The 20,195-nt window shown below is 41.7% G+C and overlaps 1 protein-coding gene across 1 annotated transcript in view; it reads left to right on the top strand.

The window, feature by feature from the left end:
• LOC124615401 (protein VAC14 homolog) overlaps window positions 1-20,195 on the top strand; it is a 129,008-nt gene that overhangs the window by 77,131 nt on the left and 31,682 nt on the right. The window contains exon 9 of the mRNA XM_047143244.1: window positions 4,386-4,512. Within this exon, the coding sequence (XP_046999200.1) occupies window positions 4,386-4,512 (127 nt within the window). The remainder of the gene's footprint in view (window positions 1-4,385; window positions 4,513-20,195) is intronic.

The raw sequence follows: 20,195 nt of genomic DNA, 5'->3' as shown, positions 1-20,195 counted from the left end.
TTCTTATGTACAAAGTGGAACAGTTGCATCATGGTAAGTTTTCCCAAGGACCTCACTCATTCTGAGGGCATGTCCTCTACTCCAAGTGCCTTGTTTTAGCATAAGTTGTGCAGTGTTCTGTCAAATATTCTTTTTTGTTTTATTTTATTTCTTTATGTATTTATTTTTTATTTTCACACATCTAGTTCTTTAGGACCAAATTGAGGAGAAAAACTCAAAGGTCAAGGAATATGTCAGTACATGAAATTACAACGTAAAAGTATTAACAGATAAAATAAAATGTTTATGAACCCAAAAAAAGACAATCCATAAGTTTATGTAAACACATCAACAATATAACAAGGGAATCAGCTTAATTTTTCAAGGAACTTCTCGAGAGAATAGGAGTAGTGACCCATGAGGAAACTCTTTGGCTTTGATTTGAAAGTGCATGGATTGATGCTAAGATTTTGGAATTTTTGTGGTAGCTTATTGACAATGGATGCAGCAATATACTGCACATCTTTCTGCACAAGAGTCGAGGAAGTGTGATCCAAAGGCGTATTGGATTTCTGCCTAGTATTAACTGAGTGAAAGCTGCTAATTCTTGGGAATAAGCTGATGATGCTAACAAGAAAAAACAGTAAAGAATATGTATACTGAAGCCCAATGTCAGAATACCCAAAATAGTGAACAGGGTTCGACAAGAGATTTGCGAACTCACACAACTTATTGCCTGAACTGCCCATTTCTGAGCCAAAAATATCCTTTGAAAATGGGAAGAGTTGCCCCAAAATATAATACCATGGAAGTAAGCAAAGTAGACTGCTATTCGTGTAGATTTATCAAGTACTTCAGATACCCTTCGAATAGTAAAAATACAGCATTAAGTCTTTGACTAACATCCTGAATGTGGACTTTCCACGACAGTTTTATATCCATCTGAACACCACGAAATTTGAACTGTTTAATTACATAAGTCAAAATGATTAATGGAAAATATCATATAAAGATGTGAAACAAATACTAACAAAGAGATAGAGGGGCTGGCCAGTACTTACCTCAGCTCAGTACAGCCAATAGCTACACAAAAAACAGAACCGAAAATTTACGTTCCTAGCTTTCGGAACAAATGTTCCTTCATCAGGGAGGAGAGAGGGGAAAGAAAGGGAAGGAGGGAAAGTGGATTCAGTTACTCACAACCCAGGTTATGAAGCAACAGGGAAAGGAAAACAGGGTAGCAAGGATGGAGGCATGGTTGTCCGTAACATCCTTGTTAAACCCTACAATATTCCCAGACTACCTTCTCTACCCAGCGGTTCCTACCCCTGTAACCGACCCCGCTGCAAAACCTGTCCCATGCATCCCCCCACAACCACCTACTCCAGCCCCGCTACTGGTAAAACATACACAATTCAAGGCAAGGCCACATGTGAAACTACACACGTCATTTATCAGCTGACATGCCTGCACTGGACAGCCTTTTACATCGGTATGACAACAACTAAACTGGCTGAGTGCATGAACGAACACAGACGAACTGTCCGCCTAGGAGATGTCCAATACCCAGTAGCGGAGCATGCCCTCCAGCATAATTATAGGGACCTAGGAACCTGCTACACCATATGTGCCATTTGGCTTCTCCCACCCAACACCAGTCCCTCTGAACTGCGGAGATGGGAACTCGCACTCCAACACATCCTTTCATCCCGCCATCCCCCTGGACTGAACCTACGTTAAACAATCTCACTCCCATTTACTCTTCAGTCTTCTCCTCTTTCCCTTTCCTCTTTAGCCATTCACGCATCTTTTCGTCCTACATAGTTGTGTTTATCTTTATATTATATACCTCTTTATTTCTGTATGCATCCTCTTTGGTTTGAAGCTGGCACAGTACTTACAGTAGAATATCTTTGGCTTCCCTCTGACAACCATGCCTCCATCCTTGCTACCCTCCCTGTTTTCCTTTCCCTGTTCTTCATAACCTGGGTTGTGAGTAACTGAATCCCCTTTCCCTTCTTCCCTTTCTTTCCCGTCTCTCCTCCCTGATGAAGGAACATTTGTTCCGAAAGCTAGGAACATAAATTTTCGGTTCTGTTTTTTGGTGTATCTATTGGCTGTACTGAGCTGAGGTAAGTACTGGCCAGCCCCTCTATCTCTTTGTTAGTATTAATTTCATAAGTCATATGCCCATTCTTGAAATTAAAACATCGGGTTTTGTTGAATTGTTTGTTACAAAATGAAAAAACTGAGTCTTACTGTGATTTAGCATTAATTTACTCTCTACAAGCCATGAATTTATGTCATGAACTGGACTATTTGATACAGTACTGATGTTGCACTTAACATCCTTTACTACCGAGCTAGTGTCATCTGCAAACAGAAAGATTTTAGAATCACTGTAATACCGGATGGCATATCTTTTATATAAATAAGGAACAGGAGAGGCCCAACAGTGATCCATGGGGCACCCCCATTTTACTGTGCCCCACATCATAGGCATTCTCAACACCGTGGAGCTGTTAAAGTAAGTCGTTGTTGTCGTTGTTGTTGTGGTCTTCAGTCCTGATACTGGTTTGATGCAGATCTCGATGCTACTCTATCCTGTGCAAGCTTCTTCATCTCCCAGTACTTACTGCAACCTACATCCTTCTGAATCTGCTTAGTGTATTCATCTCTTGGTCTACCTCTACAATTTTTACCCTCCACACTCCCCTCCAATGATAAATTTCTGATCCTTTGCTGCCTCAGTACATGTCCTACCAACCGGTCCCTTCTTCATGTCAAGTTTTGCCACAAACTCCTCTTCTCCCCAATTCTATTCAATACCTCCTCATTAGTTATGTGATCTAACCATCTAATCTTCAGTATTCTTCTGTAGCACCACATTTCGAAAGCTTCTATTCTCTTCTTGTCTAAACTATTTATCATCCATGTTTCACTTCCATACATGGCTACATTCCATACAAATACTTTCAGAAACGACTTCCTGACACTTAAACCTATACTCGATGTTAACAAATTTCTCTTCTTCAAAAACGCTTTCCGTGATTGCCTTACATCCAGGCAGTACATGAAACAGATCCTGTTGGACCATGTGGTGGCTGTTGCATATGGTGATGGCTCTGAATTCTCTTCCGTGCATGATAATGCTAGAGCCCATGTGGTTGACTTCACTAGGGTGTTTTGTGAAGCCTGGACACTGAAGTAATGGAGTGGCCAGTGGTGAGTCTCAACCTTAATCCTATCCAGCATGTCTGTGGCATTCTTGACATACGTTTTTGTGGTCATTCTTTCCCACCACAGACTCTCCTCTCATTGAGAAGTCGGAATGGGTACCATGGGGTGACCTCTGTAAACTTATCCGGAGCTACAATGTAAGTGTCAGTTGGTGATAAATGCTCAAGGAGGGCATACATGCTTTCAATGTCCAAGGAAAAGCACACACAGTGATGGGATGATTAATTGTTTCCACTTTGTTTTTGACACCTTTCAGACATTTCAGTTCTTGTTATGTAAGTTAATGAGGATTTAATGGTGTTCTGTTGTGAGCTAATTTGTGAAACATATAAGCTGGTAACAAACCCTGTTGTGCCCGCCTAATTCTTTTTGGCAGTGTATTAATAGGCCCATTGGAAGATGTCTCACTATACTCTTCGAAATCCTCCTCACTTTATGCATTATATGCTCTCCTCCATACTGTTCTCTTTAAATATCTCCCTCTATACCCCTTTTAGTGTCATTCTTTCTCTCACGCCCCTATGCAATGTGCAAATACCAATAATTGCACATTGTTTATTTGTAACCCTGTATTCCTATCCTCCTCACTTGCTCTCCCAGTCTGTTTCTTGCCTCTCCCACTTTCATATATCTTGCTGCATCTTGCAATTACTAATCCTCATTCAGGCTACTGGTGAGTGAAGCTGTTGGTATTTTGTAATGGATACTGGTAGATGAGCCGTTATGTGAAACATCTTATTTATGCATCTATTTGTTGCTCCTTGTTTTTTCCACGAGACAAATCTATTTGGAACAATCATAACTTAAAGCAGTTTTTTGTTGGAAAAAGAAGCAGTTAATAAATATATTAGATTAGAAAAGTGTGGATAATTGAGATACAGAAAACGATTGATTCCCTACCTCCCCTGTCCTCACTTCCATCCTCAGTCACCAACTGAATTTAGTACAGAGAGAAGTTCTTAATAAAACAAACAAGCATACATAATTTAATGTACTGCAGTTTCCTAGAATGCAACAGTAGCTCTTTGAAGCCTTAAAATTAAGCCTGCATGTGCTTATATTGTCAGATTGTTATAAATAGATTAATTTGAAATACTTTTTGTGAAATTTGTATCTTTATTCTTGTCTAAACTCCCTTTCAAATCAATGTTGAAATTTGCTTTCAGTGCCCAAAAACTCCAGTGATACTACTCATTTACACAAACCATACTTTTCAAAGTTCTTGGTGAATTTATTGAAATTGTTTAACGGTGACAGACACCTATTAGAAGACAGAGGACCATTCATTATTAGGTGAGTAATTCTTGCTGACAAAAAGATATAGATATGTTTCAGATTAAAAGTTATTTTATTGGTTATCGGTAATAGTTTTTGAATGAAGTTATGTGTATTGGCCTCTGTCAAAAGAAGGCATGTTGGTGTGGTAGGTTTTTATTTCTCACATGGTAAGGTAAGTGTTAAAACTTAAATCTGATACTTATTTATATATTATGAAATTCTCTCCCTCTGTTCAGACACCTTCCAAAATCGTGTTTTCTGGAATATGACATGAGGACTGATCTGTAAGTTTTGACACAGTAATACAAATTCCTAGATTGTAAAAAACATCTCTTGAGAAGACTATTCTGAAGTGGTTTTTAAGCAAGGCCACTCCCAGTAGCTCAAAAAAATCCTCATTGATGTTTTCTTTCTCAGCTGGGAAGTGAAGGAAATCCCATGTGGCTAGATGTGGATTGTAAGGAAGTGTAGAAGTACTTTATTTTATAAACTGCTTTTGTTTTGGCCACTCTTTACGCAAGTACTTTATAATGATGCAGCAAGGGCCTTCAGATATCATCATCGACTCCTCCAGACACATTAGGAAGATATACTCAAATACACAAATCTGGAGTCACAGCCCTACTTTCTTCCATTGTGGTTATAGACATTTGTCTTCTTGTACTGAAGACAGTGCACACCTTTCAGTTGCCCTGACTCCTTGCTGTCCTCACATGAAGTTCCCTGCAGGAAGAATGAAGACAAACTGATACACCATATTTAGTTATCAGTTATAACATGAAACATCAGTTTTTACATACTGAAATTAAGCAATTTAGTTATCTTCAGTTAAACTTCTAGGTTGAGAAAGCATTGATTTGATTTGGTAGTATTTATACAGGGAGACAACAACAACAGTGGCTTTAGCCCACTGTTTCCCACACCAGAACTGAGCTGATTATGTGGTTACACTCCCTGTTGGGATTTTAATAAAGACAATTGGTATGCTTTTAATAATACTAGTTATTTATTAGACACGGTTCTTCATGCTCTGCTAACGCAAATATTTTGTGTCTTTTGTCTCCAGAGCTTCACATTGGAAGATTTGGTGTGGTTTGGGTTAAACCTCCTAATCGCATAGTCTATACATATGGGTTTCTTCCTTTATACCCATCATGTGTAGGTGTTTCTTAAACTTCCTATGGCTAGTCAAGAGTCCTATTATAAGTTTAATCTGTTTCCTGTACAAGTTCAGGATTACAGAATTCCTCTGTAAACACAGCTTTGGCATCATTAGCATGCCATATTTTAGTTTTTGGACTGTAGTTCAATATTTTCTGTGCTGTCTTCTGATCCAGCTACACAGCTTTTATTTTATCATTACCTTTGTGATGGTTAGGACAGGTTTCAGTCCAATAAATGGAGTCGTCATGCCTATCCTGACCAGGCTATCAGCTTGTTCATTACCACAAATTCCTGAGCAACCAGGGACCCTCGGCAGGTTTAGCCTGTTATTTTCCCTGGTCTCCAAAGACTTCATGCCATTCTGCATGATCTTGTTGCTGGGGCTGATAAAAATTTCAGAGCTGCTTGACTGTCTGAATAAATATACACACTATGATCCTTGTAGCACCTATACAAATTCTCACACTCTTGATAGCAGATATTTCCATGTGGAATACTGTGGTCAGCTTCCCTAGTGAAACTGCTATCTCTAGTTTAAGCTGTAACCCATATACTCTGGCCTCGGTGCCTTCAGGTATTTTCGACTCGTCAGTAAACCAGAGTATGTCTCATGAATGGTGTCGTGGTTCATTCTTCCTCTGATCCTGTCTTCCAATTGTTACAGTGAAGCAGTTGGAAATTATTATATGGCCACCCAGCTCTTCCCTGATCATTTCTGTAGTTAGCACACTCACTATCCCCCACCAGGGGACTTGCCACTCTTTGGCAGGTTCGTGTTTGGCTATCACGGGACCTCAGCCTTTGCAGCATCTTTCCCCTTCCATGCTGCTTGTCTATCCTCTTGCTATTCTTTTTTCCCCTCCCTTGGGGACCATGTCTGGGATGTTATTGGGAATGTTCTGCGTTGTATGTTGCTGACGTAAGAACAGTTTCACTACTGTTTTTCGCTCCCTTTTCCTTTCTTTGTTTCTCTTCTCCTCTCATTCCCGTGCTTTGGCGTTTAATGTTCTCTTTTTCTTCTTCCTCCCTGTGCACTCCTGAAGGCCTGCCCACGTATCTGACACATAACAGGTGACTGCGTAACGTGTAATTCCCAGCCCCGGGTCGACAGGTAGGGTTCGCACGTACCCCGTATTACAGGCCAGGCCTAGGGAGGGGTGATTGCCTGAGCTGCAACCTTCCCAATTTGCCGATTTGTCCTTCTGTCAGGTGTTCGGGAGGTGTGAACTGAGGTTTGAACAATCACCAAAGGCGGGTATGCCTGCTTGTGAAGGGGGTCCCCAGTTGGAAGATGCGCGCCATCGGAGACGCTGGCAATCATGGGAGATTTTCTCACAATGAGTCTATCATCTTCACCATCAATGTCTATGAAATGTAAACATAATGAGGCTAATGATTCAAAGAACCTTCCCGCTGCACCATGGTTCCTCGTGGTATCGTGTACTGAAGACAGTCATTCCTTTGCCATGGTAAATCCGTTTATTATTCAGAAAAGTGTTGATTCAATTGCCGGCCCTGTAAAATCCTGCTCTCCTTTATGGAATGGCACTTTACTTTTGGAGACTGCTTCTGATTCTCAAGCACAACAACTGCTTTCCACCTTGCTTCTCTATGGTTACCCTGTTCGTGTTGAGGCCCATAGAACTTTGAATTCTTCTCGTGGTGTTGTTTACACTAGGCAGCTCAACAGTCTAACCGAGATTGAAATCCAGTCTTACCTCTCTGATCAGGGAGGCACTGCTGTCCATTAGGTGGTGAAAAAGGTAGATCACTCCTTAGTGCCCACCCACACTCTCTTCCTCACCTTTGATAGAATGGTGCCCCGGTCCAAGATCAAAGCAGGCTATGAAATTATCACAGTGTGGCCATACATTCTGAACCCAATGTGCTGCTACCAGTGTCATCGTTTCAGCCACACTCAGCCAAATGTGTAACCTGTGGTAGGGATGCACATGAGGGCCATTATCTGCCTCCTCCTCTCTGCTGTATCGACTGCTGTGGCGGCCATGCTGCCTCCTTCTCCTCGCTGTACCAACTGCAATGGTGGCCATGCTGCCTCCTCTCGGGATTGTCCCATGTATTTTGATGAGCGGGCTGTCCAAGAGATCCAGGTAAAGGAAAAAATGCCTTACCCAGTCACTCGAAAGTTATTGGCTAGTCGCAAACCCTGCATTCTCCCGTCTGGTACCTATAATTCTGTTCTTGTTATCCCTCGCTCCATGAAGGACATGGCCACACTGTTCTTGTTACCCCTTGATCTATGAAGGACATGGCCACATAGTCATGCGATGTCAAATTCACTTCTGAGGTTGTGAAATCGCCCAGTGTCCAGGTAGCATCGCCATCACCCTGTCCAGCTGTGCAACAAGCTATCAGACTCTCGCCTCAAGGGGCAAAGCCACCAGCTACACAACCGGTAGGTCAGAAAGGACAGAAGGTGTACTCCCGTGCAGACTTTCTATGTCCCTCCAACCAAATGACACCAGAGTCTTCCTCTAACTGGAAAGGCTCAAAGAAGTCCACGAAAGGCAAACTGCCTTCTCCTTCGCCAACTTGAAGATCCTCTTCAGTGGTTGTTGCCCTGTGATACCTCAGCCCGGCCGGCCTCCATGTCACCAGTGCCCACAACCAACCATTTTTCAGCGTTGGACTCCACAGTCCGACAGCACACGCAAGCCGATGCTTCTGTGGACCCCATGGAGCAGGATTCTCCTGCTTCTGTGCCCTGTAGCAGCGACTCTTCTCAGGCTGTTACTCGGCAGCCACCGAGGTGACACCCCTACATCTCTTCCTCATCATGACTCTCCTCCAGTGGAACGTTTGCGGCCTTCGGTCCCACAAAGAGGATTTATGCTTACTTTTAGCATCGCAGCATCCCCTTGTACTATGCCTTCAGGAAACGAAATTGCACCCTCATAACCACTTTGAGCTTTCACATTTCTTCCCGGTTCGTTTAGACCTTCCCCCTGAGGTTGGAATTCCTTCTCATGCGGGTGTCACGCTGCTCATACGAGATGACATTCATAGTCAACCCATCTCCCTGGCTACCCATCTTCAAGCTGTTGCAGTTTGCCTTTTCCTTCCCCACCTGACTTTGTCCCTCTGTCATTCGATGTCACCACGGCAGACTTCCTTCAACTTATTGGGCAGCTACCTCCCCCATTTCTGCTACTCTGTGATTTTAATGCACATCATCCCCTTTGGGGCTCTCCCAGAACCTGTCAGAGAGGTGCCCTCTTGGCTGATCTTAATCAACTCAACCTCTTCTGCCTTGAATTGGAGCGCCCCCTTTCCTTCCTGACTCCTCACACACCTATTCCCATTTGGACCTATCCTTCTGCACTGCCCATCTTGCCCATCATCTTGAGTGGTCCTTTCTTTCTGACGCCTACTCGAGCGACCATTTCCCGTGTGCTATCCATTTGCTGACCCATACCCCAAGCACGTGCATGCCTAAATGGCAGCTTCCTAGGGCTGACTGGTGGCTTTACTCCCCCCTGGCGATCTTCGAAGAACAAGATTTCCCCAGTTGTGATAGCCAGGTCGAATATCTCACAAACATTATCCTCACTGCTGCAGAATGTTCCAGTCCTCGCACTCTCTTTCTTTACCATGCCATGCTCCAGTCCCTTGGTGGACTGAGGCATGCCACAACTCAATTTGCACACAGAGACATGCTCTCCGCATTTTTAACCGTCATCCTACGATAGCAAACTGCATTCATTATAAACAGATGCGTGCAAAGTGTCATCGCATTCTTTGGGATAGCAAAAAAGCTAGCTGGATTTCATTCACAAGTTCTTTTAGCAGTTACCCCCTCCTCTGTCATGTGGGTTAACTTCTGACAGCTCTCTGGGAGTATGATCCATTCGCCAATTTGTGGCCTGACAGTCACAAACAACGTTATCAGGGGCCCTATTACTATCTCCAACACCGTGAGCCACCATTTTGCAGACATTTTGAGCTTTTCTCACTATCACCCTGCCTTCCTCCACCAGAAACGAGCAGAGGAGGCTCAGGCAACACCCTTCTCTTCTCAGAATCGTGAGTGCTACATTGCCGTCTTTACTATGAGGGAGCTAGATCATGGTCTCAGTTCATCCCGATCCTCCTGCCCAGGGCAAGATGTTGTCCACATTCAGGTGCTGCAGCACCTTTCTCTTGCGGGGAAGCACTTCTCTTGCAGGAAAGCACTTCCTGCTTAACACGTACAACTGCATCTGGGCAGAGGGCACATTTCCCTGACTTTGGTGTGAAGCCACCATCATACCCATGCCTAAGCCCAGTCGGGACAAAAACCTTCCTTCTAGCTACCGCCCCACCTCGGTGCAAGGTGATGGAACTTGTTATTCGTGCCCTGCTGGTATGGTGGCTCGATTCTCGCAATTTACTTATGAGTGCACAGTGAGGAATTTGAGCGCAGCGTTCTGCAGTTGACCATCTTGTTACAGTGTCCACCCATGTCATGAATGGTTTTCTGCAGAAATCCCAGACTGTGGCTGTGTTTTTCGATTTGGAGAAGGCCTAAGACACCTGCCCAAGAGCTGGTATCCTCCGTACTCTTTACATGTGGGGCTTCTGTGGCCACCTGCCCTGTTTCCTTCAGGAATTCTTAAAAGACCGAGTTTTCAAGGTGTGAGTGGATTTTTCCTTGTCGGACACCTTTATCCAGGAAAGCAGTGTGCCTCAGGGTTCTGTCATGGGCATCATTGTCTTTGCAATCACCATTAACCCTATAATGGCCTGCCTCTCACTGGGCATCTCCTGTATCTCTGTGTTGCTGTCTGTCAGGAGGAAGGGTTCACCAATGGTCCTCCCTTCACGTGAATAAGCTCCACCTTATTAAGCCTATCCCAGCAGCTTGGGCGACCTCCTCTCAGCCCTCCCACTGACTAGGCTGTGTACTGGGCACTGCCTTTTTGGCCATTGTCATTTGATAAGTGGCGCTACACCACCACTTTGTACACATTGCACCCAAGTTTTAACTGTCCATCACTTCCTGACGGAATGCCCATTTTTTAACCGTTTATGTTCCATCTTGGGTTTGCCGTCTGAGTTATCGGCCATTTTAGCAAATGACGCATGGGCAGTCGACCGTGTTTTACTTTTTATCCACTAAAGCAATATGGCGAAGGCCATTTAATTTTTAGTTTTGGACCTCTGTTTCTGTGTGGTGTTACTTTTAGCCCTTTCTCCATGTGCTTGTTTTTAGCTGTCTTCTCTTATGTCAATTCCAGCAGACTGTAGCCCCATAAATTATAATAGATCTCATTACACGGGTGTATATCCAGTATGTACTCCTGGGATTTCAGTCCCAGTTCTTACCACAGGTCCTTTGAGTGCTTATAAGAATACTTTTTGGCTTGCAACATATATTCTTTTGTGACGGCTCCCAAACCCAAGATCCTCGGCGGTACTTTTGGGGCAGCCACCACAAATTGTATAAAGCGTGGGTAGTGACCAGGATGCAGCTATGTCTGTTGGCTGAATAATAATTAATGACAAGAATTGTTCCAGCTAGAATGAAGAGATAACTTATCTTTATTTCTGACGAAACGTGCACCAGCAATGCAAGTCCAAGTAATATCCAAGAGTAATCCATTTATTGAGCCTAGTCAAATACAATAGCAAATATCACACTGCAATGGCTCCACTATAAACTCCACGAAAGGCTAGCAATAGACAATTGACAATAGACTGTCCATCTCTGGGCCAGCGCTCCTCCTTATATGCAAAAGGCAGAGGGTGCTGCGGACCCCTAGCTCAGCCATGGTGCGACCTCTTCCATGGGCGGTAATGCCCTGAGACGCCGACGGCCGCGACAGGAACTGTGGTCAGTGATGTCACGGTCAGGGCGCACGTGCACGAGTTGGTTGGTTGGTTGGTTGGTTGGTTGGGTCCATGGATACAACATATTCTTTATATGAGGGATCCATGATAGTTCCTAAGGTTATCCCTAGGTATTCAACAACCCTGTCTAATTACAGAGCTTATCGAGGAGCTTGAGATTCCAGTATGTGTGCTGGATTTGCTTCCTCATAAAGGGTACAACAACAGTTTTCTTGGGAATAACCGTAACATCATCTTTTCTGCACCAGTTTTTACAGTGTCTGGTCCGATGTTGTTCTAACAGTACTAGTAAATTTATGAAGATTGCTATGACTAAATTGTGTTTGTATTCTTGACAAAAGTAACATCTACTATTTAATCCTTCAATGAGTTCATTCACCACTAGGTTCTTTAGTAGTAGGGACAAGACTCCTCCTTGTGGACATCCCCTGGCAGTATTGATTGACATTTTCTCATTCATCATGGTGACTACCATCTCTCTTCTAATTAGCATGGTCTTAATCCAGCTACATGTAGTGGTCACAATGCCATGCACTTCTGCAGCTCTAACCATGGAATTGGAGTTTGTATTGCTAAAAGCCCCTTTCATACCCAGGAAGATGCAGAGAGCTATTTCCTGAAAGTGTAGAGCTTTTTTGCACCTTCCCAAAAAGTTGAAGTGCTGTTTCGCAAGATTTTCTTGGTTGTTGGTTTACATTTAGAGGAACCTCATTTAACTTCTTCTACCTTAACATGCACATTAACAATTTTTTCTAAAGTCTTTAGAAGAATGGAGTCTCATATCCTTGCCCTTAGTATCATCAGTTCCCCCTGGTTTCAGAATGAAAACAACCCTCACTGTCCTCCAAGAATTAGGGCTAATTTGTGCTGCTAGGCTACCGTAAACAGTCTACATAACAGTTTAATTAAATCCTCTCCTGCCTGTTGCAGTAAAGCTGGAAAGATGCCATATAGGCCTGGTGGCTTGAATGGTTGAAACATTCCCACTGCCCACTGAATTTCTTTTCAATCAACACATTCTGTGGCAGATTCCCATTTTCCCTTTGATTACCTGTAAACCAGTGTGTTTCAGGAACTGACTCCTAGTCTGTCTTATCTGCCACAGTGCATTGAGGAAAGTGAGTAGTGATGAGCACATCCAGTGTCTCACTCACTGTTCTTGTATTCTCACCATCTTCCTTAAAGCACCTTCTGGATTAGTCGATATTCCACTGAGGATTTTATAAAGTTTAGTCCAAATAGCGGTACCTTCCACTTCCTCACAGAACAAGTTCCAGGAAGATAGCTTTGTTTGCTTGATCACAAGGTTGTATTTGACAAGGGCCTCCTGATATTTTGTACAGAGACAGAAAAGGCTCTAGTTCTCCATGCTGGTCTATCCTGTGCGAGCAGTTCCAGCTCTTGAAGAGTGCTGCTACCTGCTTACTGTAATTAAGCGTTGGTCTCTCTTGACAACTTCTACTCCCCACACTTCCCTCCATTAGCAAATCAACTACTCCTTATGCCTCAAGGTATGCCCTATCAATTCATCCTTTATTTGACTCTACTTGTGCTGTAAATTTCTTTTCTCCCCAATTCTGTTCAATACGTCCTCATTAGTTACATGATCTACCCATCTAATTTTCAGCACACTTGTGTAGCACCACATTTGAGGAGCTTGTATTCTCTTCTTTACTGTGCTGTTTATTGTCCAAATTTCCCTTCCATACAAGACTAAACACCAGACAAACAGTTTCAGGAAAGACGCTCTAGAATTAAGTTTTTATAAGGTGTTAAAATATTTTCTTTTTTCGTACATATTTTTCTTGCCATTGCCAATCTGCAGTTAATATCCTGTCTACTTAAATCTTCAATTATTTTGCTCATTAAACAGCACAACTCGGTTATACTACTTTTAATGTCTCATTGTTATTCTAATTCTCTCAGTTAATTTGCACTCCATTGCCCTTGTTTTATTTTTGTACGAGTTCAACTTATAATCTCTTTTCAGGACATCATATGTTCCATTCCACTGAGCTTCCAAGTTTTTTTTTTACTGTTTCTGATTGTATTACAAAGCCAACATTGATAGCTTTCTCAAAATTTACAAAGGGCAGTGTCACCTTGCATGCCATTACATTTGCCCGTAACCCAAATTAATCTTCCGCAAGGTAAACATCAACCAGTTTTTCAATCTTCTGGAAATAATTTGTTAATATTTTGTGATCATTACTTATTAAACTGATGTTTTGGTAATATTCACACCTGTCAGCACCTCCCTTCCTTGTAACTTTCTCCTTGAAGTCTGAAGTCGTTTTTCCTGTCTCATGTATCATGTATGGCAGGTGAAATATTTGTGTCATCGCTTGCTCTTCCAAGGATCTCAATAAATCCGAGGGTATCTTGTCTCCTTTAGGTGCCTTGTTTTTACGTAGATCTTTCAGTGCTCTGTCGTAGTCTGCTTGGAGTATCATATCTCTCGTCTCATTTGCATCTTCTTCGCCTCCCCTCTCATACTGTTATTTTCAAGTTTATTTCCTTTTCATAGCACTTCTGTATATATTCCTACCACCTATAACTTCCTGCCTTGGCTTTGATTGTATCTGATCACTTGATATTCATATACATCCTTCTCTTTTCTCCAAAGATTTTATTAATTTTCCTGCAGGTGTCTTCACATTATCTAACCTTACTATCTGATAAAGTGATACAACATTTCATGCTCTGATCCATAGAATGTAAGTTTTTTAATTTTTTTCTGGTGGTAACATTCTCTCGAGTATTCCCTGCTAAGAGATCTGAAATGCAGAGAGAGGTCTATTTTACCTCTAATTTACTCAAGGAGGATACTGTTATTATTAAACCATGCAGGTAGGGCTTCTTGGTCTCATACCATTTTTTTGCTGCTTTGTGACTGACAAAGACATCTTTTGTGATTCAGTAATGAAAACCTGTGCCAGTTACTTATTTATTCATGCTTAGTATCACATGTTTCGAGAACTTATTCTTAAATATTTTTATGATGTTTTGCATGTGTGATTTTGCACATCCCTTGCACTGTATAGTTCTCTTTTTGAAATTTAACTCCAATTGGACCAATTAATGTTGGAATATTTGTATATGCTATGTCAGAGAAAGTATTTTTGTTTTCTAGATACAAGCATTGTGCACAACTTTGTACACAATGGTAAGGAGAGGTGGGCTACAGAGTAATGCGACAATTGTCGTCATAGGAAAGCTGGACAGGAGCAGATGTGATTAGCGAACATTTTAATTTGTATTTCTCTAAGCTTATGAAGACTCATTACAAATAATGCAGCAAGAAACAGATCATCAGCACAGCATCATGTGGCAAAGTGGCTCTGAGCGCAAGTGGGCTGAGTGGCTGGCTCTGGCTGCCCTATATTGTTGTGGCAGAGGGTGCTCATGGTACAGAGCTGATGAAGGTGTGGCTTAGTGGGTGTGCACCATTTGATCTGCTCAATCCCATGCAACCACTGTCAGCATTGAACAGAAACTTGCAATTCTGGCACCAAAATAACACCGCCCACAGGGTAGTATCAATATGCGATACCACAGCAAGTATTGTCCCTCCTCCATTACACAGAATATCACATGCAAATAAATCATCACTTACATTGTTTGCTTTTGTGATCAAAACATGCTACAGAGATATTATGACAATATGGTTTCGCAAAGAGTTTGTATACAGCAAGAAGTGTTACATTTTCTGAGTATTACATAGTATACAGGAAGTTGCCAATTATAAAATTTATTGTACCATTATTTACTATTGAATTATTGATTATTGATTTTGTTTCTATTTTTTTGTACGTGTTGAGTCGAGTCTTTGGGGTACCATAAATATTCACAGAAATTACTGCAGTTGTCAAACGCAGGAGAAACTTTTGAAAAAATTAACTGATTCACTATCTGTTTTCTCTTGAGGAATTTTTTCTCCGTGCATTGTGTGGTGTACAGAAATTACAAGCTCCTACATTCTGTCCATTGTCTGTGATTTTTGGAAGTGGTGGACTATCTTACAGTCTTCTTCTGTGTTTCTGAAGGGTGCCCTGTATGTATTATGTTGCTGATTTTGTGAATTGATTGGGTGTAATAGTTGATGTGTTCAGTGTACCTAATTTGAAAAGTCCTGCAGTTTGTCCTTTGTAGTAGTTTGAGCAAGTTTTACATATGATTTTATATATTCATGAGTCTGAGAATTTACCTTTTCTATTACTTTGGTGCATTCACTAGGACAAAGAAATTCTTTCTTAAAAGGCATCTGAAATTTTTCTAATGTTTCAAATTTATCTTGATATTTAAATCTCCTTTCAGCTGCGTCTCCTGTTAAATAGCCTAATACAAAATCAATTTTCTTGAGCTCATCCCACCTGGTTGGTAATGATTGTGAAAATACTCTTAAATAGTATATTGGATACATTGCTGTTGGTAAACTTATGAGCAGCATCCACAAAACTCTTCAGTTCCTAATATTTCATCCAGAATTGTGCTGGACATTTTCAGAGGCGTTGCTCCCCCGTTGAGTCTTGCCAACTTGTGGGTTGGATGTCTGAAAGTGACATGTACCGGGTGATCAAAAAGTCAGTATAAATTTGAAAACTTAATAAACCACGGAATAATGTAGATAGAGAGGTAAAAACTGACACACATGCTTGGAATGACATGGGGTTTTATTAGAACCAAAAAAAAAATACAAAAGTTCAAAAAATGTCCGACAGATGGTGGTGGACAGCAAAACGTCAGTGACTGCGCATGACAATCGTGTATAAAAGGAGCTGTAATGAGAGATAGAATCAGATGCGCCAGCAGTCGCAGCATGTTGACGTTACCTGAAAAGGCACTTTTAGTGAAGCTGTATTATCAGAATAGGGAATGTGCTAGTTCAGCGTTACGATCCTATCGGCATAGGAAGGGGATTCGAACATGTAAAGGTCCGTTGACAAATGCAGCTGTGGCGAGAATGATTTCGAAGTTCAAAGCCACAGGTTGTTTAGACGATGGATCCTATAGTGGCCGACTGAGCACAAGATGCAATGCTGCTGAGGCAGTTCAGGAAGAAATGGAGACTGTAGCGGGTTCATCTATGCACGGGGAAGTAAGCGCTCGTGCAGTCGCAAGTCGCACCGGCATTCCATACACTACTGTTTGGTTGGCACTTAGGCGTACCCTCCGATGGCATCTGTACAAAATCCATCGGCACCATGAACTGTTACATGGCGATTTAGTGAAGCGGAGGGCATTTGTGGTGTGGGCGTTTCAAAAGATGGCGGAAGATGACGATTGGTTGAGTGACGTGTTGTGGACCAACGAAGCTCATTTCACACTCCGAGTGTCTGTCAACACCCACAACTGCAGAATTTGGGCTACCGAAAATCCTAGAACTGTCATGGAAACTTCATTGCACGATGAGAAAGTCACAGTATGGCTTGGATTTACCACATCTACCGTTATCGGGCGTTTTTTTCTTCGAGGAAACGCGCGATTCTGATTTTGTAACTGCTACCATGATGGGTGAGAGGTATGCCGATATGTTACAGAATCGCATCATCCCCACCCTTGCTGATGAACACCTGCTGGAATGTACGATGTTTATGCAGGATGGCGCTCCACCCCATATCGCTAGACGCGTGAAAGATCTCTTGTGCACATCGTTTGGTGATGATCGTGTGCTCAGCTGCCACTTTTGTCATACTTGGCCTCCCAGGTCCCCAGACCTCAGTCCGTGCGATTATTGGCTTTGGGGTTACCTGAAGTCGCAAGTGTATCGTGATCGACCGACATCTCTAAGGATGCTGAAAGACAACATCTGACGCTAATGCCTCACCGTAACTCCGGACATGCTTTACAGTGCTGTTCACAACATTATTCCTCGACTACAGCTATTGTTGAGGAATGATGGTGGACATATTGAGCATTTCCTGTAAAGAACATCATCTTTGCTTTGTTATGCTAATTATTGCTATTCTGATCAGATGAAGCGCCATCCATCAGACATTTTTTGAACTTTTATATTTTTTTGGTCCTAATAAAACCCCATGTCATTCCAAGCGTGTGTGTCAATTTGCACCTCTTTATCTACATTATTCCATGATTTATTCAGTTTTCAAATTTATACAGACTTTTTGATCGCCCGGTATACTATAGAAGAAAGGATGTGGCCGGAGTTACATGTGATAAACAGAACTGATCCTTGTCAAAGATAAAAGAACTATCTATCGTTGTCTTGTCGAAGACAAAAGACTGTTTGGCTACTCTGCAGGGCTACTGTCCACATGTGCTAATTTTCTTGGTCTCTTCTTTCATATTAAAATTTCTCTATGTTTATATATTTCAGTGACTTCTCTGTATAGCTGTGGATAATAGTCAAAATAAAATTTTTGCTTCAGGAAACTTCACTTTGTGAGTTACAGGCTCAAGAGCCTGGTCTGCTACAGCCTGTTTGTCTATTTTTGCTAGTTGGAAATGACTTTTGCGTTCCTTATCTGTGTATTCACACGTCTCTTGATTGTTCTAGTATAAAATACAGGGTGTTACAAAAAGGTACGGCCAAACTTTCAGGAAACATTCCTCACACACAAAGAAAGAAAATATGTTATATGGACATCGGTCCAGAAACGCTTACTTTCCATGTTAGAGCTCATTTTATTACTTCTCTTCAAATCACATTAATCTTGGAATGGAAACATACAGCAACAGAACGTACCAGTGTGACTTCAAACACTTTGTTACAGGAAATGTTCAAAATGTCCTCCGTTAGCGAGGATACATGCATCCACCCTCCATCACATGGAATCCCTGATGCGCTGATGCAGCCCTGGAGAATGGCGTATTGTATCACAGCCGTCCACAATACGAGCACGAAGAGTCTCTACGTTTGGTACTGGGGTTGCGTAGACAAGAGCTTTCAAATGCCCCCATAAATGAAAGTCAAGAGGGTTGAGGTCAGGAGAGCGTGGAGGCCATGGAATTGGTCCGCCTCTACCAATCCATTGGTCACCGAATCTGTTGTTGAGAAGCATACGAACACTTTGACTGAAATGTGCAGGAGCTCCATCGTGCATGAACCACATGTTGTGTCGTACTTGTAAAGGCACATGTTCTAGCAACACAGGTAGAGTATCACGTATGAAATCATGATAATGTGCTCCATTGAGCGTAGGTGGAAGAACAAAACTAAAATGAGCTCTAACTTGGAAATTAAGCGTTTCCGGACACATGTCCACATAACATCTTTTCTTTATTTGTGTGAGAGGAATGTTTCCTGAAAGTTTGGCCGTACCTTTTTGTAACACCCTGTATAAACAAAGTAATAATTTTAATAGGAAAGAAGAGACTTAGCAACATATGGACAGTAGCTCTCCAGCATCACTAAACAGTTTGTTTTTTTATCTTTGATGAGACGACAATCAGTTGTTAAGTTTTATCTCTGACAAGCGTCATCTCTGCTTATCACATACAACTCTGGCCACTTCCCTTTTTCTACTGTATATATATGTCACTCTCAGATGTCTGACCGATCAGTCAGCAAGACTCAATGAAGGAGCAAAGCCTCTGAAGAAGTCCAGTATAGTTCTGGATGGAATTTTAGGAACAGAAGAGTTTTGTGGACACCAAAATGTTTACCAGCAGCAATGTCATCCGGTCGTGAAAGAGCTCGATATGTTGGACACACCTCACTATCTGGCTTGAATCTGGAAAACTGTTTTGACAAATTTAGACCACTCCCAATGTACAAATCCTCCAAAAATTATCCTCCTAACATATCCCATACATTTTGAAATTCCTGTCAGTTGTTTACAGTATTCTTCACAGAAACAATCTTGCTACTGGTTGATTCTTCTGTTCAATGAACTCTTGTAATCTCTCTTCCAAACTAGTTCAGGTAGATTCCAGGCTTAACATTATATCTTGCTCTAATGGATCTACTCTCTCATTTGTGTTTGAAATTCCGGTGTGTACCAAAATATTCTAGGCGCTCAGTCCGGAACCGCGGGACAGCTACGGTCGCAGGTTCGAATCCTGCCTCGGGCATGGATGTTTGTGATGTCCTTAGGTTAGTTAGGTTTAATTAGTTCTAAGTTCTAGGCGACTGATGACCTCAGAAGTTAAGTCGCATAGTGCTCAGAGCCATTTGTACCAAAATAAAATTTTGATTTGCATCTTTGAAATATTTCTTAAACTCAGACAAATTGCTGTATGTACCTCTGATGGTAGATTTTCCATTAATACGTTAACTTTACTTTCTAATTCTGTTGTTTTATTATCCTATTCTGTGAACGTTGACATAAATTCAGTCTTATTAGTCTCTTCTATTTTCTTAGTAATGTTTTCCTCCAACATCCTCGCATTTTCTTTCAGCTTACTGGTAATAGTATCCCTAATCTTATTATTTATATCTTCCAGCTTGCTATTAATGGTTTCCTCAATCTTATTATTGATGTCCTCGACTTTGTCTGTTTATTTCTTACTTCATCCATTTATTTCACAAATAGTGTTGTCATATCAGCTTTCTCTGCCTCAGCAGTAATCTTGTGAGTTAACTTACACTTTGATATAATAGCTCACTACCCAATAGTTAACAATAAAATCAATTCTCAGTGTAATATCACTAACCAGTTAGTTACATGCAACAGTTAATGTTTGAAGTATACTTCTCATCGGTTATTTATTTAAAGTTGAGG

This window comes from Schistocerca americana, chromosome 5 (genome assembly GCF_021461395.2).
Source record: "Schistocerca americana isolate TAMUIC-IGC-003095 chromosome 5, iqSchAmer2.1, whole genome shotgun sequence".
NCBI lineage: Eukaryota > Metazoa > Arthropoda > Insecta > Orthoptera > Acrididae > Schistocerca > Schistocerca americana.
This window is presented reverse-complemented; position numbering and strand designations above follow the sequence as displayed.